This window comes from Gigantopelta aegis, chromosome 6, assembly GCF_016097555.1.
Source record: "Gigantopelta aegis isolate Gae_Host chromosome 6, Gae_host_genome, whole genome shotgun sequence".
Classification (NCBI taxonomy): Eukaryota; Metazoa; Mollusca; class Gastropoda; order Neomphalida; family Peltospiridae; genus Gigantopelta; species Gigantopelta aegis.
This window is the reverse complement of record NC_054704.1, coordinates 33443213-33465265: the sequence shown is the minus strand read 5'-3', so window position 1 is coordinate 33465265 and position 22053 is coordinate 33443213. Positions and strand designations below refer to the sequence as shown.

Here is a 22053-nt window from a genome sequence, read left to right as displayed (position 1 = left end):
TTGTGATTGCTCAAAATGAAACTGCACTGAAATTTTTCACTTGTCCACTGGACAATCATCGAGGCACATTTTGCTTGTCCAAATAGATTTTCACTTGTCAAGACAAACGGAATAGTGCTTAATTCGAACACTGCACACTGAAATTTCTTCTACAGTAATTTTGTTCAGACCTATAGGAAGGATATATATTATTTGGAATAGGATGGGGGTGGGGTTAATATTTTAAAATTATTATGTTACATTTTTACATATAGCTGTATTTATTTAAAAAATGGGTTGTGTGTTTTGTTTTTATTTTGAGGACATAATTAGCATTTTGTTTTGTTGTTGTTTTAAGGGTTGTTAAATAGCAGGGGAGTCTTTTCTTATTCTGTTCTTTTTTCACCCACTTTCTAGAAGCCAGTAGAACTTTGAAGGGTTTTCTAGAACTATTTTAATGTAAAACAAAACCAAGGCAGTATTTTTTTTAAACTTAAATGTACATTGATAAATTTTCCAAGTCTTTCTTTTGTCTGCTCTTTTCCCACCCACAACCAGATTATTTTCTAGAAATATTTTAATGTACATCAAAACCAAAGCAGTTCATAAATACACACACACACACACACACACACACACACACACACACACACACACACACACACACACACACATATATATATATATATATATATATATATATATATATATATATATATATATGATTTTTTTACAGCATATATGGACATGGTGGCTATACTGATCAAAGTTTTGGTAAATGTTTTGACTAAGCCTATGACGACATCGATTACATGTTGATACTTACCAAGCATTGCCACAATGCTGATCATGTTCATGGTGAGACTGAGAGGAACATCAGCGCCACCGATGACGATGGACACGTGTCCAAAGCCTCCTCCTGGCACACACGCCACACACAGCAGTCCAAACCGCACATCCTTGTCCACTGGCAGAATCATGGCCAGACCAAATGCAACCTGCAGTCATAAAGAAAGAAATGTTTTATTTAATGATGCACTCAACACATTTTATTTACGATTACTGTAAACCATGAAAAAAATGCTTGCGTATAAATTTCACACCGTTTGCGTCCAACCGTATGTCGCGAAATTAATACGCACGCACTATTTTCCAGTTTGAAGTGTGCTTAAAGTGATGTCTCGATTTTCTAGTAAACCATAAAGCAAAACACAAACAAAATACAGTTATAATTCAATTTATTGAAAGTTGTATTAGAATATTCATTTTACAAAAGGTAACACAAATAAGTTAATAACTGCTAACTAACACTGATCAGAAACAAAAATATAGCCTTCAATTTTAGGATCACCGTTCGTTTTCTGCAGATAGCGATACATGTTGCAACAACAAATTTCCAAGCGCATTTGATAAACATTTTGTATTTATTTCATGTATATCAGTACCGTACTCTCGTTTCAGAAATGAAACTCAAAATCATGCAAAAATAACATGTTTATTGAACAAGCTAACATACACTGCGACTAATTTGTTTTGTTTTGAAATATTTTATTGAGAATGAAATTCACAAAAAGATTCACTCAACAGGCACAGCCTATACACAAGCTCTCCTTGATGGCGACTAATCGTTAATTGTTTTATGTAACTTCAATCGATGGCGACTAATTGTTTATTGTTTTATCTACCAAAGGGTGTTAACAGTTAACAACTGAAGCTGTGTGTTGTGATTCTAATATAGGAGAGGTGGGTAGGGCCTAATCCCCTCTATAGACTCTGTACCAGGCACAATTGCTTGATGTAGGATAACAGAATATTGATTTACAGACAGTAACTTTATAACAATTACAGTGAGCTGTCTTTATCCACTTTTTTTTTTTAGCTGTCAACGGTCGTTCGCGAAATTTACACATTGCGAACATGCGCTAAGGTATACATTCGCAAAAAAAACGCGTCGCAATATTAATACGGTTTACAGTATATGGCGTCGGACATATGGTTACAGATCACACAGATATTGAGAGAGGAAACCCGCTGTTGCCACTTCCTGGGCTACTCTTTTCGATTAGCAACAAGGGATCTTTTATATGCACCATCCCACAAACAGGGTAGTACATACCACAGCCTTTGATATACTAGTCGTGATGCACTGGTTGGAATGAGAAATAGCCCAATGAGCCCACCGGTGGGTATCAATCTCTGACCGACCACACATTGAGTGAATGCTTTACCAATGGGCTACGTGCCGCCCTACAGTGAGAAAAAAGTGTAAGAAATCTCAGGGATTCTAGGTAGTCGACTGGTATTGATAATTTCATCATATCCTGGCCTCCGCGAATTGAAAAATCTGTGACATACACTAAAACATTTCAGGCTACCGATAAAACATTTCAAGCATCATATTTGATTTTCATTTTGTCTACTTTGTGCAGCTGAAAGAAGGTAAATACACAAAACTTACCAATGATTACACAATTTTCGGAGGCAAGTTCAATTTTAATGCATGGCAACATTTTAAGCAGAAAGAATCGTAACTAGCATGAGATGTAGTGGATTTCTTCTCAGATTCTGTAGCTGGAAACACTCTTACTATAATTGTGTGTAAGTTATAAGGTAGTTCAATCTATAGGCCTATCCTGTAATCATAGGCAAATCAGAAATTACATTTACAAGTCATTACTGTAAGACATGGGATTGGAATCTGGCTGTCAGTAGACTGCTTGAGTTGCTTGCACCATAAGATTGAACCTCCAGTGGACCCATGGATTTTTCCCCCCATTTCAATCATTGTCCATGATTGGTTTCAAAAGCTGTGTTATGATATCATGTCCTATCTGAGGGAAAGAGCATATAAAAGATCTTTGCAGCTAACTGAAAAATGTACTAGGTTTCCTATGGGCTGAATTTACGAAGCCTGGTTATTTTTTTAATGCATGTGTAAATGTATGTAGTTACACGTGCTGTGTGCGATTTTGAGGAGAGTCCGGGATCCCGAGGCTCGCAAAAATCATATAGGACTCTCTAGCTTGACAAGAATATGAGCCCACATGGCTTGTAAAAATTATTTGTACAAATTACATTGATTGTTCGAACTGACACAGTCAACATGAACATATATATCAAAATCCTAGGAAACCACAGTCTTGAATAAGACATAAACAGGCTTTGTGAATTCGGCCCAGCCCATTGTCACTCAAGAATGTTAAAATGTTTGACATCCAGTAATTAATCAATGCACTTTTGTCATGTCACTGAACAAAACAAATGTGATTTTTTTTTTTTTTTCTGCAAGTTGCATTATGAAATCTTTATTGTATTCTTTATAAATAATAATGCATGTTTTGAAAACAAGTAAATCCAAGAAAACATTGAATTTCATCTGCCTTCATGTTGTTGCTGTTATTCGTGTCAGTAACCATGCTGGTGTTTCCACGTTGTGTGTTTATCAAGCTACTGATTACCTGTTTTATTTGGCCATATGTGCAGCCATTTGGAAGATAAAATTTTGTATTCCTCTACGCAGATCAATTAATATAATAATACTGGATGTGGTATTGATGCCATTATTTCCTGATGGTTCTTTCATCGATATGTTTATGTGCATGTTTGCACATAAACAGCTTGTTATGGTCTCTTGTTGCACAGGTTTTGATCATACATATTTCTTTGATTAATCAGAACCTATCCCACTAATAGGAAAATGCTTTCCATTCATTTGATGCATTTAACATGGTGGGGTGTAGGTGGATTGAAGGTTACCATATGCAGGGTTAACTCTGGCATTCGTCAAATTCACCAATTGCGAATTTCTAAAATAATTTGCTTAATTTTATTTTAATTTGATGAAATAATTTTATGTAATAATTAATATTTTGTTAAAAATAGCTACGTTTCTGCAATTTTTGGAGTTTAATGAATAAATTGGTGACATGTCCTTCTTACCCAGAGCTAGCCCAGATATGTCACACTTAGGGTTTTTTCCCCTTCTCAGCTCCTGTGATATATGAAAGACTAAAGAAGATATATGAAAGACGAGGTATAATGTATATTGTCTTGTCTGTGGGAAGTGTAGGAGTAGACTGTGTGGAAGCAAGTGTTTTCTATCATTATCTAGATTACATGTTGAAATAATCATACTAGGTATGTTAGCCATAAAAATAGTTTTAAATATTTACTTTCATTATCATAAACCCTTTTGTAACTTCTATCAAAACACATCTTTTGAAGCAGTAGGCATTTACAACAGTTTGTCGCCTTATTAAACACATGTGCAAAAATAAATAAATAATAATAGAATGAAATAATTTTTAAGGAGTCTGATGATCACAGACTAAATGTAATATAAACATGTATTTTTATGTGTCATGCTGTCACATTCATTCATTTCAACTTATGTTTGTACTTATATCAAATTAAGGTTCAAGCACGCTGTCTTGGCTACACACCTCAGCTATCTGGGCTGTCTGTCCAGGACAGTGGGTTAGTTGAGAGAGAAGAGGGTGTAGTGGTCTTACTTCTACCCATTGAGTCGTTAAAACTTGCTCTGGGTTGGAGCCGGTACCAGGCTGCGGACCCAGTACCTACCAGCCTTATATCTGATAACTTAACCATGACACCACCGAGGCTGGTCATGCTGTCACAATATCAGTTTTGACACATGTACCAGTTGTTTGTTTATAGATTCTATTTTTGTTGTAATTCAACATTGCATCAGAAGTGAGGGGTCATGTCACTCTCACAACCTTGAAGCTGAGGTGGCCAGATTATACATGCTACTGTCCCCACCTACCTGAATTAAAAGATAAATTAGTAACTCCCAATGCCTCTGGTGGCACCATAGTGCAGAAGTCCACATATCTTCATTTTCTAGCCAGTGCTTTTGACAGCTGGTTGCTAGAAAATTGGGCCACCTCTAGAAATGAATAACATAATCAAAGTTTGTTCACTGTTTATTTACAAGACCATGGTAGCAACATGGGATGGCTGTTCATTCTGTGAGATAACATTTTCAACAGATAATCAGTCTAGCAGATTGGTTTATTTATTTTGTTTTATCAAAGTTTGCATGCATTTACATGTATACACTACTTTGTTAAAAAAGAAATGTGTAAATTTAATGGAATGGTTTTCAAAGGATTAAATCATCTAGTATATTTTGCTTGTGTGTTTTTCATTCAGATTAATGAACTGTGAAAATACCAAACCCCTAGGTTCAGTTTGAAAATAATGTGGAGTACATTTGTACTTAGTTTCGTCCCAGACATAATAATTGATTTAGATTGATTCATAATATTTATACACATACTGTTTGGATTAGCACTGATGCATGTACACATAATTCCAATTACATGTAAATCAAATAACCATAATGACTGTTTGAATTTTAAAAACCCCAAAACAAACCATCATGATAAAAAACCAAAAAACCCCCAAAAAACATTGATTACTGGGTGTTATGCAAGGCAATACCCTTTATTAATTAGACCTGCATTGAAGAAAATTTCTCAACCACAAAGAAAAAAAAAGAAGTTGTATCCTATATCAATGTTTCACCTAACATACAATAAAACGTTTATTAAAAGCTAGTATTTCTACAGAAATCAATAAGAGAAGAAATAATAGTGACGAGTAAGTCATCCACTATAAGACAGCTGTCTGGTCCTGTTGGTGATAGATTGGTTGTAATGATGAATAAGATGTCTACAGTCTGACATTGACCTCTGTATTCTGAATTTATTACATGAACAAACATTTCACCAAATCTGATTAATCGTGTGCTCTTCAGTGTTTTACATAGGGCAGTGTATAAAAGGTTCTTGCTCTTTGGCAGAATTGAGAACATGGAAAGAAAGAATATTATTATACAGGCTTTCTGCCAGAGGGTGAAACGGGTATGGCGCCATACCCAAATGTTTTTGCAGATTTTATTTTTTTAAGTTAACCTTTTGACAAAATTAATAAATCTTATCATTACTGTATGATTTTCTTAACCCTAACCCTAAAATTAACCCATTTTCTTCCTGTTGACTGTGGTTGCATTGAGCACACATATTGTAAATATTCAATTCCATAGTTCCATACCCAAAAATTTCTTTCTGTCAGAAACACTATTATATTAGATTAAAGTATTGTGCATTAGATGTTCTCCATGCTTGTAAAACTTTTAAAGCCCAAATAGATTCTTGCATAAAGTCTGAAGATCTTGTTAGTGCGATAACCAGACATTGTCATAGTGCTCAAACCTCATACAACAGCCATACTCCCTCACTGCTCAACAGGAAGGAAATGTTTTATTTAACGACACACTCAACACATTTTATTTATGGTTATATGGTGTCAGACATATGGGCTGCTCAACAGAGACAATGCATGAATTCAAAACTGTTCTGGTACAGGGAATATGTTCATAAATGCTTCAAAGAGACGAGAACTTGTTTGTAAATGTGTTCTCATTCTCAAATCCTACATTATGATGTGACAGTTTAGTACTGAGGTTTTTTTAAAAGATACATGCTTAAGGGAGCATAAAATGACTTTCTGTGAACTATTCTCAGAGGATTGATAGCCAGAGAGGTAGCTTCCCTTAAACAGCAAGGTCTGCATTGCTCAATGTACATGCAGTACCTACTGTTAGAGTGAAAACCTACACACTTTAGTTACAGTATCATATTTGGCTGTTACAAGATGCACCATTACAACATTCTTTTGTCCATGATTTATTTGTTTCTGCTACAGTCTCTGTTAGGTTGTGAATAATATCCTGGATAAGTTAAACGTTCCAGAAACTAATCTTTCATTCTGTAGACATGCATATGTCTGTATGGAAAAAAACAACAATGGTGATGTATGTTGCAAAACATGCTTTGTCTGATTTTAAATTGGTTTAGTGTTGAGCAATTCGACAACAGTAAATGTCTTTGCACTTCAAAAGGTGGTCTCTCTTCTTGCTTTTTTAAATGTTAAGGTTTTGTTGAAGTGTACCCAGTGTATGCATCAGAAATTGTGCAAAAGGACTGAGAACAGTTCAAAAATGTAAGTGAAGTGCATTTAGTTCGAACAGTACCATACTCAAATAGAATAATGGCAAAGGATTCAGAATATTTTCAAACTTAGAATAGTGTGCATGAGGGCCTGCATGTAGTTTAAATGGTATAAAGGTGATGTCACACGATATGAGTGGAAACATAACTATTTCATTGATAGCTATGCAACCTGACTATTCTCGTATGATGCACTTGTATTGTGTGGTGTTGCCTTAAGTATGGCAAATGAGACACATTGACAGATGAAATGCATATGTTGTTTGAATAGTGCTGGAAGAAGTAGATTTGAGACCATTTTACAAATTAATTTCAATACATGATCACATTCACATGTTTTGAATGGTACCAAAATGACAGCAAATGACAGGTATTTGTTAATCTGTGCATCTTCATGTTTAGTACATCTGAATACAGGTTATATCCTTTGCCATTATTAACCAATGGGATTTGCTTCACACTGCTTCCTCCTTAATATTCTGTGTGTTACAAGATGAGTAGCAGATGAACTATGTGTTTAGATTGTGGTTTTATTCAGCTGTGCCTAGCCATGGTACATATACATTCTCGAGCATGGCAACACCATGTGTTCTATGGAGCAAAGTATAATACACAAACACCCCCAGTTCTGAACTGTCTGGTCTTCAAGCCTTCACCTCTTGTTTATTAGTTATAATCTGGAATTGTTGCAGTGTTCATTCAAGGGTTAAGACCAATTTAAAACAGACATTTTAAGCACGAATGTAATTCCATCTTGGGTAAGAACTCACAGATTTCAGAGTTTGTACCCACAATAAATGCACCTAATAACCTTAGCTGGAACAATAATTAACATGAAGGTAGCAGAAGGTAACTTGTTTACAGTACATTAAATGATTTATTGTCCTTGTGTTATTTAAGAGTTTTCTAAATGGACTGTCCTGAGTTTGCAGCCATTGTAAGATGGTTGTGATAACAGAGCCTTGTTGGTGACTACTATTTCATACTAAATACATTTTCTTGTTTAGAATACTAGTGTCTGTTTATCGAATGTGTTTGCGGTCATATACTAATGTTTGTAGCACTCAGTTTTTACTTAATTCGTGATATATATTTTTTCGTACATACGAAATTATTAGGAGGTAAAATCCGGTTTGGGCTACTACAAGCATTAGGACAACAACAAACACTTTGTAAATACAGACACTGACATTTTAAATAAGAAAATGTATTTAATTTGTATGATACATCATCAAAAAGACTATTGGTCGGAAACATTTTACAGTGGTTATGAACTCAGGACTGTCCCTTTAAGGATTATTTTCTGTTCATGTCCTTAAATAGCGTCAAATTGTCACTTGAACTAAACTGTTTAATCAGTTCTAAGGATATTTAATTAACTGGATCTGACACTTTTTAGAAAATGTATATTGTTCTGGTTGATGAGGATCCACTGTATTTAGGGTTCTGGGTAGCTTCATGTATGTGATATTCATGTATTTATTATTTTCACAGATTTTTATATGACATTCTCAGAGTCAATAAATATATGTTAGCATGGTATAGCCTACTGCACTGAACATTTTCCAGTGCTATTTTCACAGGTGTAGAAAGCTATGACAAAGGAAACCAAACCAGCATGGGTGTTATTATACTTCCTTACCAACAGGTGCTTGATGGTTGGTTGCAAAGTTTGCTGCTTTCTATTTAGCCATGCTGCCAATATTGCATCTTCACTGTTTATCTTTATAAGTCAAATATTGCTTGTACATTTGCAAGATAACTTGTATGGTTACAAGTGGTTTTCATCATACATAAACTTATAGTATACAGTGTTTTTTCTATGACAGAAGATCTGCTTCATGTGCAAGAGAACATGGGATCGATCATGCTAAATGGACAAATCTTTATGTAACTTATTTTATATGTAAACTAAAAGTGGTTTGCCAAAGGCATTGTGTGTGTCTGTGTGTGTGTCTGTCTCTCTCTCTCTCTCTCTCTCTCTCTCTCTCTCTCTCTCTCTCTCTCTCTCTCTTCTCTCTCTGTGTGTGTGTGTGTGTGTGTGTGTGTGTGTGTGTGTGTGTGTTTGTTTTGGGGTCTGAGTTTTGTGTTTTATATTTTTGTGTCTCTATGTCTGTCTTTCTCAGTCCAGAAATATTTTCTTTACAAGCCTAAGTATGTTATGGGTTTTTTTTTTTACATTGTGCTGTGTGTATATGTATATTGGGTGAAGTTTGTATGTGTTACAGATGTTTGCTGACAATCGATAGACCTCATTTTGTGCTCTACTGATACATATGGTTTGATCACAATGAAAGAAACCACGTCATTGCATACATTAGCATACATTTTAGTGTACATGTATATGAGTATTTGACCACTGGAATTTTTATTATCAGGATCTGTATTTAAAATTCTTTCAGAGACTATTGTGTGCTGTCAAGTACAGCAGAATAATGTTAGATATCAACCACATATATACAGGTCATAATGACCCATTTTGTATACATGTACTTGTACTTGACAAAAATTTAGCTTACCTGTTAAAACATAATACTGATGAATTTTTTTTTTTTTTTTTTTAAATGAATTATGTATTATAAAAACTTAAGTATTTCATGAAAGCATTTATGTTTGACATGAAAGTGTTGGTTAATTACAGACTAAGGAACAGGATGTATCTCAGTGGTTAGAATAATCACATGAGGTGTGAAGGGAAAGAGGGTCATAGGGTTTGACATGCACATTGAGAACAAGCTGTTGTAGCATGCCTGTCATGGGTGCAGCTGTTGGCTCCTGCCAGCTTGTTTTTCGAGGACAAGAAAGGGTAGGGGGGAGGAAGGATCACCAGCACTGACAGGTACAAGTGAGTACAGACAGGCCAACCTGGGTCAGAAGCGGGCGAGGGTGGTTTTTGGTGCTATTACATTTGCAAATGTTCCATGGGATTATAACCAAATAGAAACTGTTGTGTAATTTCTTGGAGGTAATTTAGACACATTATTTGGAACAGTTTGCTGAAAGTAAAATAGAGCTAGTTTTGGTTGTTTTGACTTAGTTGGTAGAATGCTAGCTCAATGCTGAGAAAGAGGATCAATTCATTCAGTTCTATTCCACATGGGCAGATCCATTGGGTTATTTCCAGTTTAAAGTGGCACAAGAAGGAATCTTTACATTCACTTTCCCACACACAGAAAAGCACATGTATACACATACTATGGCCTTTAATATACCACCCATCCAGGACTGTTAACATCTACAGCACTGGTATTCCAAGACAATCTCCCACCCCAAGAATCTGATACAAAGAAAAATCAGTGTTTCAGTGTAGTGTACATAGCCATAGCTTATGTACATCTTGGTTAAGAATTCCTGCAAAATCAATGTCTGCCAAGTAGTCATTATTGGCCACCGATAGGTTTGAGGGAGTACCACTTGAGCGGACCCACATCAAGATGGCTACTTAATCCCCACTGCCCACGCAGATCTAATTGGGAGGGTGAATGTGTAAAGAGTTTGGGTCAAACCTAGTGCTGCAATCGAGGAGCCAATCTTATTATCAGACTGATCTGTTTGTGTCTTGAATTGTACTGAGGGGATTGATTCAGCATTTCCAGTTCACTATAGGCTCTTCAGAAGGAAGGACCGTTTGGGAGTAATCTGGGAGAAATAACCATTTGCTAACATTTGAAGGTGAAGGTGACACCCTCAGGACCATGTCCAATTACGAATGTGAAAATTTTTATTGAACCTTTTCCTGTTATGTTTGGTACTTTTTTGTGTTGTAGAGCTTCATTTTGTTCAACTACATGATGTCTTTTTAGAAAAGCTGTTCAACTGGCAAGTTTAAATGGCACATTGAACAAAAAGTTAATTATTCCTATAAATGAAGTGCCACTATCAAAAATTCTGTCCAGTTAAATATTATTGGAAATGTTTTGAAAGAACTGGAGTATACGCATATATACCCCTCACTAGCATTGAGAGAGGTGGATCCTGTGTAATTTTACACATCAAAGTCACTTCTATTTTAATTATAGTTCAAGCTATGGTATCTTATATTCATTCAGTTAACACATTTTTCATTCATGTGAAGTGAAAGAAGGCATAACCAGCATACAAAATGAACCATCATTTGCCTAAAAATTGTATACCCTGATGCATGTTTTTTCTTTTATTCTTTCTTTCTTTCTTTTTTTAATTCTTTTTTGTTGTTTTTTGTTCTTTTTCTACGATAATTAAAGTCTACATTAAGACCTTCATCTACAAATAATTTTAACACTTTTTACCAAACAACATGACAGAAACAATTTAAAAGAAACAACTATCTACAAATGTTATCTTCTCAAAGTAATTACATTAATATGTTATGACAGGTGTCAAAATGAGTGAAAATGAACCGAATATCCAGCCATTGTCAAAGATAAGAACAGCAAGTATTTAAAGGAGAGAAGAAATTGTTGATAGGTTTCAAATTATCGGCTGTTAAAGAGGACCTGATGAGGTTTTCCTTGTACAATCAGAATTATAAATATCTAGTCAGGCATTTCTGTTATTTTGCACTTTGCACAATAGCATGTATCTTCAACCTTCTTAAGAATGTTGGAAGTATATCTTTAAATACATGTTATGATGTAGTCATTATGGTGGTTAAAGGTGACGGTTATCATTACATTGCCTTACTTCATAACTTTTGTATATGTACATGTAAGCTTATGATCAATTAGTTCTACTCATGTATATATATATATATATATATATATATATGTTTTAGTTACCAGGAAATATTTGTAAATACATGTCTGTATTACAAACAGAATGTAACTTTTTAACCCAGTAGTACTTTGAGCTTCTTTTACAGTGATAGGAATAAGCAGAATTTTTCACTAATCCACTGGACAAATATATCTAGAAATCTATTTGTCAGTTAATACTTTCACTTGTCCAAATAAGTTGTTAGTTTTATTCAAGTGCAATGACATTAGTTTTGATTGTTCAAAATGAAACAGCTTTGAACATTTTCACTTGTCCCCTGGACAATCATTTAGGTACATTTTGCTTGTCCCAGCAGATTTTCACTTGTCAGAACAAACGGACAAGTGCTTATTTTGAACACTGTTTTATATGTGAATATTTATACCCTTAGCCATGTACTAAAATTCTGAAACTGTACCCCAAAAATGTGTGTAAAAACCCCAAAAAACCCCACATTTAATCAGTGCTATCCAACCTAGCTTCAAACATGGATGACCTACATGTAAACAACTTTAGCAGTTTGAAACATTGTGGTGAAACAATTAATATTAAGCATTGCACATTATTATTTGAACTTGCATTCAAAATATCAACAAGTTATTGCTGCAAGTATGTTGTTAATCATTGCTGTTAAATTTACTGTTTTATAGCAAATAGTATAGCAACAAAGGGTCTCATATAACTCAAGACAACACACACCACAGCTTTTGTTACACTAGACATCGAGCATTGGTTGGTATGTGAAAAACACCAAATAGATTAATACCATGATCCAGTTTAATCGTTTGGAATTGTACTAAAACCCATTGTATTTTTTTTCTTTGTCATTTGTCTAATAATTACACCCTGAATCCAATAAAAACCTATAGCTATAAAAACACTGAATGAAAAATATTGCTAGAATCTGTCTGGTGAGCAAAGTATTATCAATGCCATTATTTTAGCGTCATTTTGGCAGTCGTACGTTAAAATCAATGGCCGCAATTCTCAGCCGATTTGTGTGGACTTTAGTCACTTTTCTAGGATCATTAGGAAGGCTGTATATTGATTTTTAGCCGCATCAAGTTATGAATGCTGTGCACATTGTCCATAATTTCGAATGTCTGATTGGTATTTTACTGTTCAAACAAGTCCCACTGGAATGGCCACTGTGAGAACCTATTAATATTATATTTACAGCAGGTCAAGTCCATATCAGTGCTTCCTATCAGTGCCTTATAGAGTCGGCTGTTTGCACAGCTTTCCCACTTGAAGTAGTTTAGAGGATTCACTGATGATTGTGCATCTGTCATTTGAGCTGTGGTATTGTCCTGACTATAGTTGCACTTTTATCTGCATTTACATGTATAAGAAATGGATTGAAAATATTTGTTTGATGTCACCCCAGGACATTGTTTGGAGATGAGATGTAGCCCGTGGTAAATCATTTGCCTGATGCGTGGTAAATCTAGTGCTCCACAATTGGTGTAACAAAGGCCATGGTGTGTGCTATCCTGGATGGTGCATATAAAAGATCTCTTGCTGTTAATTAGAAAGAGTAGCCCATTGTGTGGTGACAGCTGGTTTCCTCTCATTATCTGTGTGGTCCTTAACAATATGTTTGATGCCATATAACTGTAATTAAGATGTGTTGAGTGTGTCGTTAAATAAAATATTCCTTTTCTTCCTTCCTTCAGAATACAAGTTAGTAATTGTCATGCATACATTGTAATGGTAATTTGGACAAACCATACTGGCTATATGGAATTTGAAAGAACCCCACTGCATTCACAAATATTATTCTTTTTTAATTACTATATTTAATATTATATACATGTATATTGAGAGAGTGTTCATTGATCACTATCAGTGAGCTATATTGTGTATATGTATGCCCCTCAGAACTGTAGGTACATGTATATTATTCTATACTATAATTGGTGCAGTGTGTGTGTGTGTGTGTGTGTGTGTGTGTGTGTATACAACGCTCTCTCTCTCTCTCTCTCTCTCTCTCTCTCTCTCTCTCTCTCTCTCTCTCTCTCTCTCTCTCTCTCTCTCTCTCTCTCTCCCTCCTCCCCAACTGTATTTTTCTCTACCTTTGACACCCAATGTCTGATTTGTCTTTGATTTATTTGACCTATTGATTCCTTTCTCTATCTGCCCTTCCTCTCTCTCTCTCTCTCTCTCTCTCTCTCACTCTCACTCTCACTCTCACTCTCACTCTCACTCTCTCTGCCCTCCCTCCCCTCTCTCTCTCTCTCGCTCTCTCTCGCTCTCTGCCCTCGCTCCCCTCTCTCTCTCTCTCTCTCTGCCCTCCCCCTCTCTCTCTCTCTCTCTCTCTCTCTCTGCCCTCCCCTCTCTCTCTCTCTCTCTCTCTCTCCCCTCCCCCTCTCTCTCTCTCTCTCTCTCTCTCTCTCTCTCTCTCTCTCTCTCTCTCTCTCTCTCTTTCTCTTTTTTAATTCCTTTCATAGCTCCACCCTCCCTCTTACCCATGATTAAAATCTTTCAATCTTGACAATAACTTTTATTCTAACACTGATTGCTACAGTTTGTATTGCCAAGTCTCATTGCCCATTTTCTTGATCTGATGCATCTTTGTGTAAATTTGCTCAGCTTGGCATAACACAGCTAATTGTGTTACTGCCGAAATCCATAGATCACGGACATAGAGTTGATTGGCTAAACCAATGCAATTTGTTTGTATTCATTGCAATCCTCATGCTCTGCTTTTGTCTCCTTCAAGTGCCGGCTTTTTCTCCTCCCATTGACATAATTTCTTCAGGTTGCAAATTCGTGGGAGAAAAGCATTGCGTACGTGATTGGCGTAATTACTCGCAGCTCCTGGTTCCAATGCCATTCTCTTTTGCTGGTGTTGGTAGAAGGGAAAAGTTCTGTGATTGATAGCAAATCAATGGTTTAAAAACACAAGCTTGCTGCCCAGCTAACTCACATGGCTCTTGGCTACCCAGCGGTCTCCGCAGATTTTCTCTTTGTTGAGCTCTTTAGCCCATAGTTCCCAGATATTTTTTCAGTCACTGCATTCATGTCGTCTCAGTGTTTTTATGTTCCCAAGTCTGACATCTGAGCTGATTTTTATGCATCGTACAAGTAAATCAATGGCATGCAGTGGTGAAACGGTTCGGCTTCAATCCAGTTGCTCTCAAGCCTTTCATGATATGCATACATTTCACACATGAAAGTGTTAGTCATTGATGGCTTTGCAATAGATTTCTATTAGTTGGTTAAATATTTAATTTTTATTCAGAAAACAAATGTTGATCCGGTTGAATGCCAAAAGGTTGAATGCTTGCGTTTGATACACATGCAGACACTAGACACAACACACAGCTATGGTTTCATTTGGGATTATTGCCACTTAGGGAAGAGCTCCACAACTGGTGTAACAAAGACCTTGGTATGTACTATCCGGACTTATGAATGGTTCATGTAAAAGATCCCTTGCTGCTAATTGAAAAGAATCACCCATGGTGTGGTGGCAACAGGTTTCATTATCTCATTATCTGTGTGGTCTGATGCCATATAATATAAAATAAAAATGTGATGAGTGTATTGTTAAAACATTTTGTTCTTTCCTTTCTTCTTTAGAAAAACATTGTCCCCATATATATCTTGATAAGTCTTTATAATGTATTTTACTTAAAACAATCCACAGTGATAAATAATGTACCATGATACATTCACTTTTTAACTCTGAGAATCATTAAAGAATGATTTTTGCAACTGCACCTACTATGTACATTGTACATGTAGCAACAGTTTTTCAAAGTTGTCAATTCAAACAGAACCAATTTCACATCTCTGCCTTTGAATTATTATCCATTTGTTGTCTATTCTATCCATGTCTGCCTGTCTGCCTGTCTGCCTGCCTGCCTGCCTGCCTGTCTGCCTGTCTGCGTGTCTGTCTGTATGTCTGTCTGTTCATTCATGTGTCATCTCACCATGCCCATTAATCAGCAGGATGTGTCATTGGTGATTTAAAAAAAAGAATACACTTATGGAAGGAAGGAAATGGTTTATTTAACAATGCACTCAACACATTGTATTTATGGTTATATGGCGTCGGACATAATATGGTTAAAGACTGCACACATATTGAGGTAGAAAACCCGCTGTCGCCACTTCATGGGCTATTCTTTTGAATACATTCCTGGATGAAAGTAATATCCGAATCTAGGCAGGTTTTATGAATTGTCCAGGTAACACTACGGCATTGATTCCTTTCATGTCTAGGCTAAGTAAGTAATAAGCCTGGTTTGGAGAAAATAGGATTTAGTTTATTTCCACTTGTACATTTATTGATCGTTGTCTAATACAGTCCTTTATCTCTAATCATGAAGTATTGGCGAGAATTTAAAAACATCTTAGCCTCTTTACTTACTGCTTGGCAATATACATGTGACAGCCTGTTTTATTTTGAGTGTAGCTAGTTATAGAATGTGCTGGGGTGCCATTAAATTTAGATTAATTCTTAAGTTGCTAAGTATGTATTTAGGTTTCATCTCATTATTAAAAATGCCATTTGTTGATTATTTATAGAAATAAACCACTAAATTAAGATATATTAATAATGTAGGTAATGTTCTTTGTATTAGAAAATGGTAATTCTTGTTAATTAAATTAAACAGGAATGGACCACCGCTTTTTTCAGATGGCAGGGACTAGAAAAAATATAGGTTTGTGTAATAATCCTAGCACATTTTTTGTAACAGGATATAAAGGGTTTTTTAATATAAAAACAAAACTCTTTCATCTGCTACGTCAAATATGCAACAAGTTTTAAAAATTATATTTGGTTAATTCATCTTCTTTCCATTACTTCAGGATTATCTTGGAAAGTGTATTCATGTATTTAACTAACTAAAGAAGCAGAATAGGTAGGTGGCAGACAGTTTCTTCTCTTAATATGGTATGGATAATATTTGGTGTGCTTCCATCAGAAAATTGTTCATGCACGCTTGCCATGGGCACAACCTCTGACTTCGCCAAAGAGTTCTGTCCAAGACACAAGCATTCAATGCTAAAAAATGCTGTGTTGTGTACACACCTCAATTAGCTGGACTGTCTTTCCAGAATATTGCACATGGATTAGTGTAAGAGATGTCAGCATAGTGGCTTTAAACCTTGTCACTGAGCTGTTACAACTAACTCTGGGAGGTACTGGTACTAGGATGTGAACCTGGTGCTCACCAACCTTAAGCCTCCAGACTTGACCACTATGCCACTGAAACCAGTACATAGACATACGAGGGAAATCGTACGATAAATATGACCCTTGTTATGCTGTACCTCATAGGTAATAAATGGAGATTCTAAACCCTTTGGTATATAACAGATGCAGAGCTCTGATTAATATGGGTAATATCTACTGGATTCATCACTCCTAGTACTCAACCACTGAGCTACACACACATCCCATTCTTATGGAATTCCAGATGTCTTCGATCTTTCATTTATATACAACCAGCCATTACTCTCTGCTGGGTCCTGGTTCTGAGAAACCTGCCATCTGGCAACAAACTCAATAAAAAATGTCCTACCTATTTACCTTGTACATCACAGATACATGAATAACCTCAAGGAGGGCAGACTGGGTATTATTATGAAAGAAAGAAAGAAATGTTTTATTTAACGACACACTCAACACATTTTATTTACGGTTATATGGCATCAGACATATGGTTACGGACCACACAGATTTGGAGAGGAAACCCACTGTCGCCACTACATGGGCTACTCTTTCCGATTAGCAGCAAGGGATCTTTTATTTGCGCTTCCCACAGGCAGGATAGCACAAACCATGGCCTTTGCTGAACCAGTTATGGATCACTGATCGGTGCAAGTGGTTTACACCTACCCACTGAGCCTTGCGGAACACTCACTCAGGGTTTGGAGTTGGTATCTGGATTAAAAATCCCATGCCTCGACTGGGATCCGAACCCAGTACCTACCAGCCTGTAGACCGATGGCCTAACCACGACGCCACCGAGGCCGGTAGGGTATTATTATGATTGCTACTTTGAATTGTGGTTGTCCACAGTTCACACTAATGTAATCACTGCCATCACTGATAGTGCTAGTCATGGACGAATGTATGGATGGATGGGTGGGTGATTTTGGGTGGATGGGTGGTTCGATGGATGGATGGGTGGTTCGATGGATGGATGGGTGGGTGGGTGTTTCTGGGTGGATTGGATATTTGGGTGGATGGGTTTTGGATGGATTGGCAAGAATGACAGGATGTTTTCTTTGTAACAGTATAAACTAAAATTGATCTTGGGTAATAAATAGGATGTTATTGTTAAAACTTCTATTATTATTTTTTTTATTTTTTATTTGTTACATGCTAAAGTTTGCTAAATTTGAAACTTATTCAGGATATAAATCTGAATGACAGAATCCATAATCAAAACAGCATATATCTGTGAACAAGACAGGTCGAAAGGGTTTGTTGGCAAACTCGTGATTGCTTCTATGTAGGACTAATTAGGAGGACTGCCACTCCCCAAGAGCTCTGTTATGGTGTTAAATCCTTGCACCACCTGCAGGATGACTGCCATTCCCACAACTGGTTTAACAAATCAAAACGTGATATCAAATGAAAGCCCATTGACTATCCTATAAATATTGCATGATGGCTTGTTAGTTTTCTGGCTAGGCTATGACTTATTGAGTTTGTTTTTAAAAAACCGACAGTAGCATATGGATAGCAATTAAATGAATATGACAAGGGCATGGAAGAAGAAACCTGTTGCTTTCTCAGGACTAAAGAATGCTTTATATGTAGTCTCACGTATTACTGTGTAATCTTATGCATTACTGTGTAATATGTAACATATATGGTTTATAATATGATAATTGTGGCTCCCAGACCACAGGTTTCAGAGGGATAAACCTTTTGAGTCAGTCCACTGAGGAAGGTTGATCCTGTGACCTATATTATACATAAATACCTCAAACAAGTGCTCTAGCACTGGCTTATGGCTGTTTATTTGAAGAGAAAAGCTAAAGTTTATTTTTATTTAATGACACCACCACACCACGACAAACATTTGGTATTTCTGACTCTTGTCATCAGAGGAAACCCACTACATTTTGCCTAATACAGCAAGGGATCTTTTATATGCACTTTCCCACAGACAAGACAGGAAAGCACATACCACGGCCGTTGACCACTTGTGGTGCACTGGTTGGAACAAGAAAAACCCCAATCAGATGAATGGATCCACCAAGGTGGTTCGATCCTACAACGCAAGCACCTCAAGTGAGGACTCAATTGACTGAAGTAAATCCTTCCCACTACTTGAAGAGAAAGGCAAAATATTAAACTTGAGTATATATACTAAATAACACAGCCTTATTTTTAAATTACATTTCGATTGACTTCTGTGTAGCATTTTAGTGAATGAAACAGAGTAGGCCATAATAATATAAATCTTAGATTTTTCATCCTCACCCACCCTGAGGATAAACGCTCATCCACTTTTTTTTAAATTTGACAAAACATTTGGTAGGTGCCTTAACCACGCATATAATATGTATACGATACTCAATATGCAGTATGTCCTATGTCCTAAAAAGAAAAAAAATAACATTTCATACCCACTCCATTTTTAAAAAACCCCAACTTTCAATGAAAATACAGCATTCATTATATTATGGCCTTATAGTGATTACTTTAAAAACATTAAATGCAGAGTATTGTTTAGTGTTCTGAGGATGTACGTTGTATGTGAGTAGTGTTATGATGGTAAAGTGTAAGTAAAGCAAAATATTTAGTGTAGAGCACTATGTAGTGTTATAATGATCAAGTAATTTTAAAACATTTCTATTATACACCTTAGAGCACACTAGTTTTAAGAGAGTGAGGAAGAGAGTTATATTAGTCATCAAGGAGATACGCTGAGCTAGACACAGAAACGGTGCGTTGTATTATTAGGGTTTAATGGATACATTTTAAAAAATCATTTTTAGAAATATTACAGTGAGAAAACTGCTATTTGAAATTTGTCAAAGTAGATGAAATGCAGTGTCCAGTTATAAAACATTTCAAACCCTTTCTAGGGGCACTTATGATCTGTTTTATTTTTATTACATACCCTCAAATTATTGTTTGGCGGAAAGCCTGACTATTATGGCTATGCTTACCACTGGTATGAGGATGAACTGGCAGCAGAATCCGATGACGAGTGACACGGGGTATTTCAGCTGCTTCTTCAGGCTGTCCATGTCCGTGACACATCCGATTCCAAAACTTATCAGAATAGCTACGGCTGCACTGGAACTGTCGAAAACCAGGTCGGCGAGGCGTCGCTCCCGTTTGACGGTCACCGAAACAGCCTGCACTAGGTGGGATCGCTGCACATCCATGAGATTGTGATCCATGTTGAGAAGAGCCACAGACATGGTCACACGGCCAACGTGCATAGCTTCGATGGTGAAGTTGTGATCGCGGTCAGCCCCTATGGACATTATAGCGTATCTCTGCCTACCCTCCATGGAGTCAATGTCATGTCGTGGCGCGATGCTCGGCACAGCCACTTTAGCATCACTGGACACGACCAGGAGCCGGTACTGGGCACATTTGGGAGGAGGCTGCTCTTTGGAGGTGTTGTTCTGCCCTTGTGCTGCAAGGCCTGGTGTAAGCAGTGAGCAGTTGAACTGAACACTCGAGTGCGAATGTACATTGAGGCTATTGATCGACGTAGGATTGAAATAGACAAGGAAGGTCTCATTCCGCGGTGCCGTTAGCACCAACTTGGATGTCGAGCTAGCATTGATTTTCTTAAGATACATTACAATCATTACGATACACTTTATGTAAATGCTATATGGAAAGTTCATGATTCAACACACGGTCACTTGTTCTCCTATTTTATTACTACTAGTAGAGTTGGAATGTGCTTGTTTACATTACTGGTTCCTACGGAAGATAAAAAGACCGTTAATAAGTGATAAAGAGAGGTGATTCGCACTTCTTTTTCTCTCTCTCTTTTTTTTCCACATGTGTTCTCACCCCCTATTGTATACACTACAGTAGATCTGGCTTACCATTAAATCTCATTGATCAGATGTAATGATTATGCCATTATAACACGCTTCTCGGAACTTGTGAATTTTCCTCTTGTTGGTTTGACAAAAATTTGTAATGAGGGCTAAAACGAGTGTAAAGTCATTTTAAAGTACGACTTCTCATTTGTTTGGTAAGTGAGTAAAAAAGACACCAGCGATCCTCACTACGTGTTTCAGTGGTGTATTGCCGTCACACTGTTCAACACTTTTGTGGTGTGTATTTTTAAAGCCATTTCAAGTGCAGTCTGCTTCTGTAATTAGTTCTCTCTGCTGGGAACAAATTGGTGCCAGTGTCATGGCATTGTTTCGCAGGAGCATTTCTCCTGATATATAATCAACTGATCACTATGACTTCTTGGTTGCCATAAAGTGTTAATTATTCAAATCATTCTGTACCAAGGACTGGAAACTTGTTTTAAATTAACTTTTCCATTAAGTCTCGGCAAACGATCTTTTTCACTTTGTGTCCCACAAGAGATTTCTGTGTGATAAGAATCAATTATTAGGTAGTAAATTATGCACAACTTTTTAAGCTCTACATGTACACACACTACCATAAAACTAATCGAAGAAAGTCTGGTGGGGGGTTTTCAGCATATAAATATGCACTTATTAACTTTAAAAAAATAATTTAATTATTGATATTTACATGTAAAATGTATTAGATTTCAGTTTAAAATGTGTTTTAACTTTTTTTTAGAAATACATTTACATGTATATTAATATAGAGTTTTACTGATATTGAATTTCCGATTAAAGTTTATGTCCAAAAAATAATTTGGTATATGTTGTATATAAATAAAACATATTAAATTAGATTAAAAATATATTATATAGTTTAAAGTTTCAAAACAAATTCAGAATCAAAATAAAATCAGAGCAACTTCTTATGACGTTTGTTAAAAAGATTTGTCCAAGTACAGTGTAAGTGCCGGATAATGATAGCTTAATGGTGTTTCTGTATACATTTCCTGTAACATTGTTAATAGAAACACTTCAGTCTTCAGTGTGTTCTGCTTACTCTAGTAAATACTAATGAACTCCATCTGATCCTAACACATAAACTGTTTACAAAATGTGGCATTTTATTTTTACCATGGTAATGTAATGAGGATTGTGGGAAAATTCGAACTCTTCAATAAATGAAAGACATAAAATGTTAATGATAATGCCTGAAAAATGTGTGTAAAATATTCCAAATACTCAGGATTTCAGTTTGTGAGACCTTTTGCTT

The 22053-nt window shown here is 36.2% G+C and overlaps 2 protein-coding genes across 4 annotated transcripts in view; one reads left to right on the top strand and one right to left on the bottom strand.

The window, feature by feature from the left end:
* LOC121374076 (sodium/bile acid cotransporter 5-like) overlaps positions 1 to 21485 on the bottom strand; it is a 32378-nt gene extending 10893 nt beyond the window's left edge. Inside the window, exons 1-2 of the mRNA XM_041500983.1 lie at positions 19896 to 21485; positions 806 to 977 (exon numbers count right to left, since the gene is read on the bottom strand). Coding sequence (XP_041356917.1) covers positions 806 to 977; positions 19896 to 20591 — 868 coding nt within the window. The 5' untranslated portion in view covers positions 20592 to 21485. The remainder of the gene's footprint in view (positions 1 to 805; positions 978 to 19895) is intronic.
* The window catches only part of LOC121374077 (trafficking protein particle complex subunit 13-like), a 104446-nt gene that overhangs the window by 22770 nt on the left and 59623 nt on the right, over positions 1 to 22053 (top strand). The window lies entirely within an intron of this gene.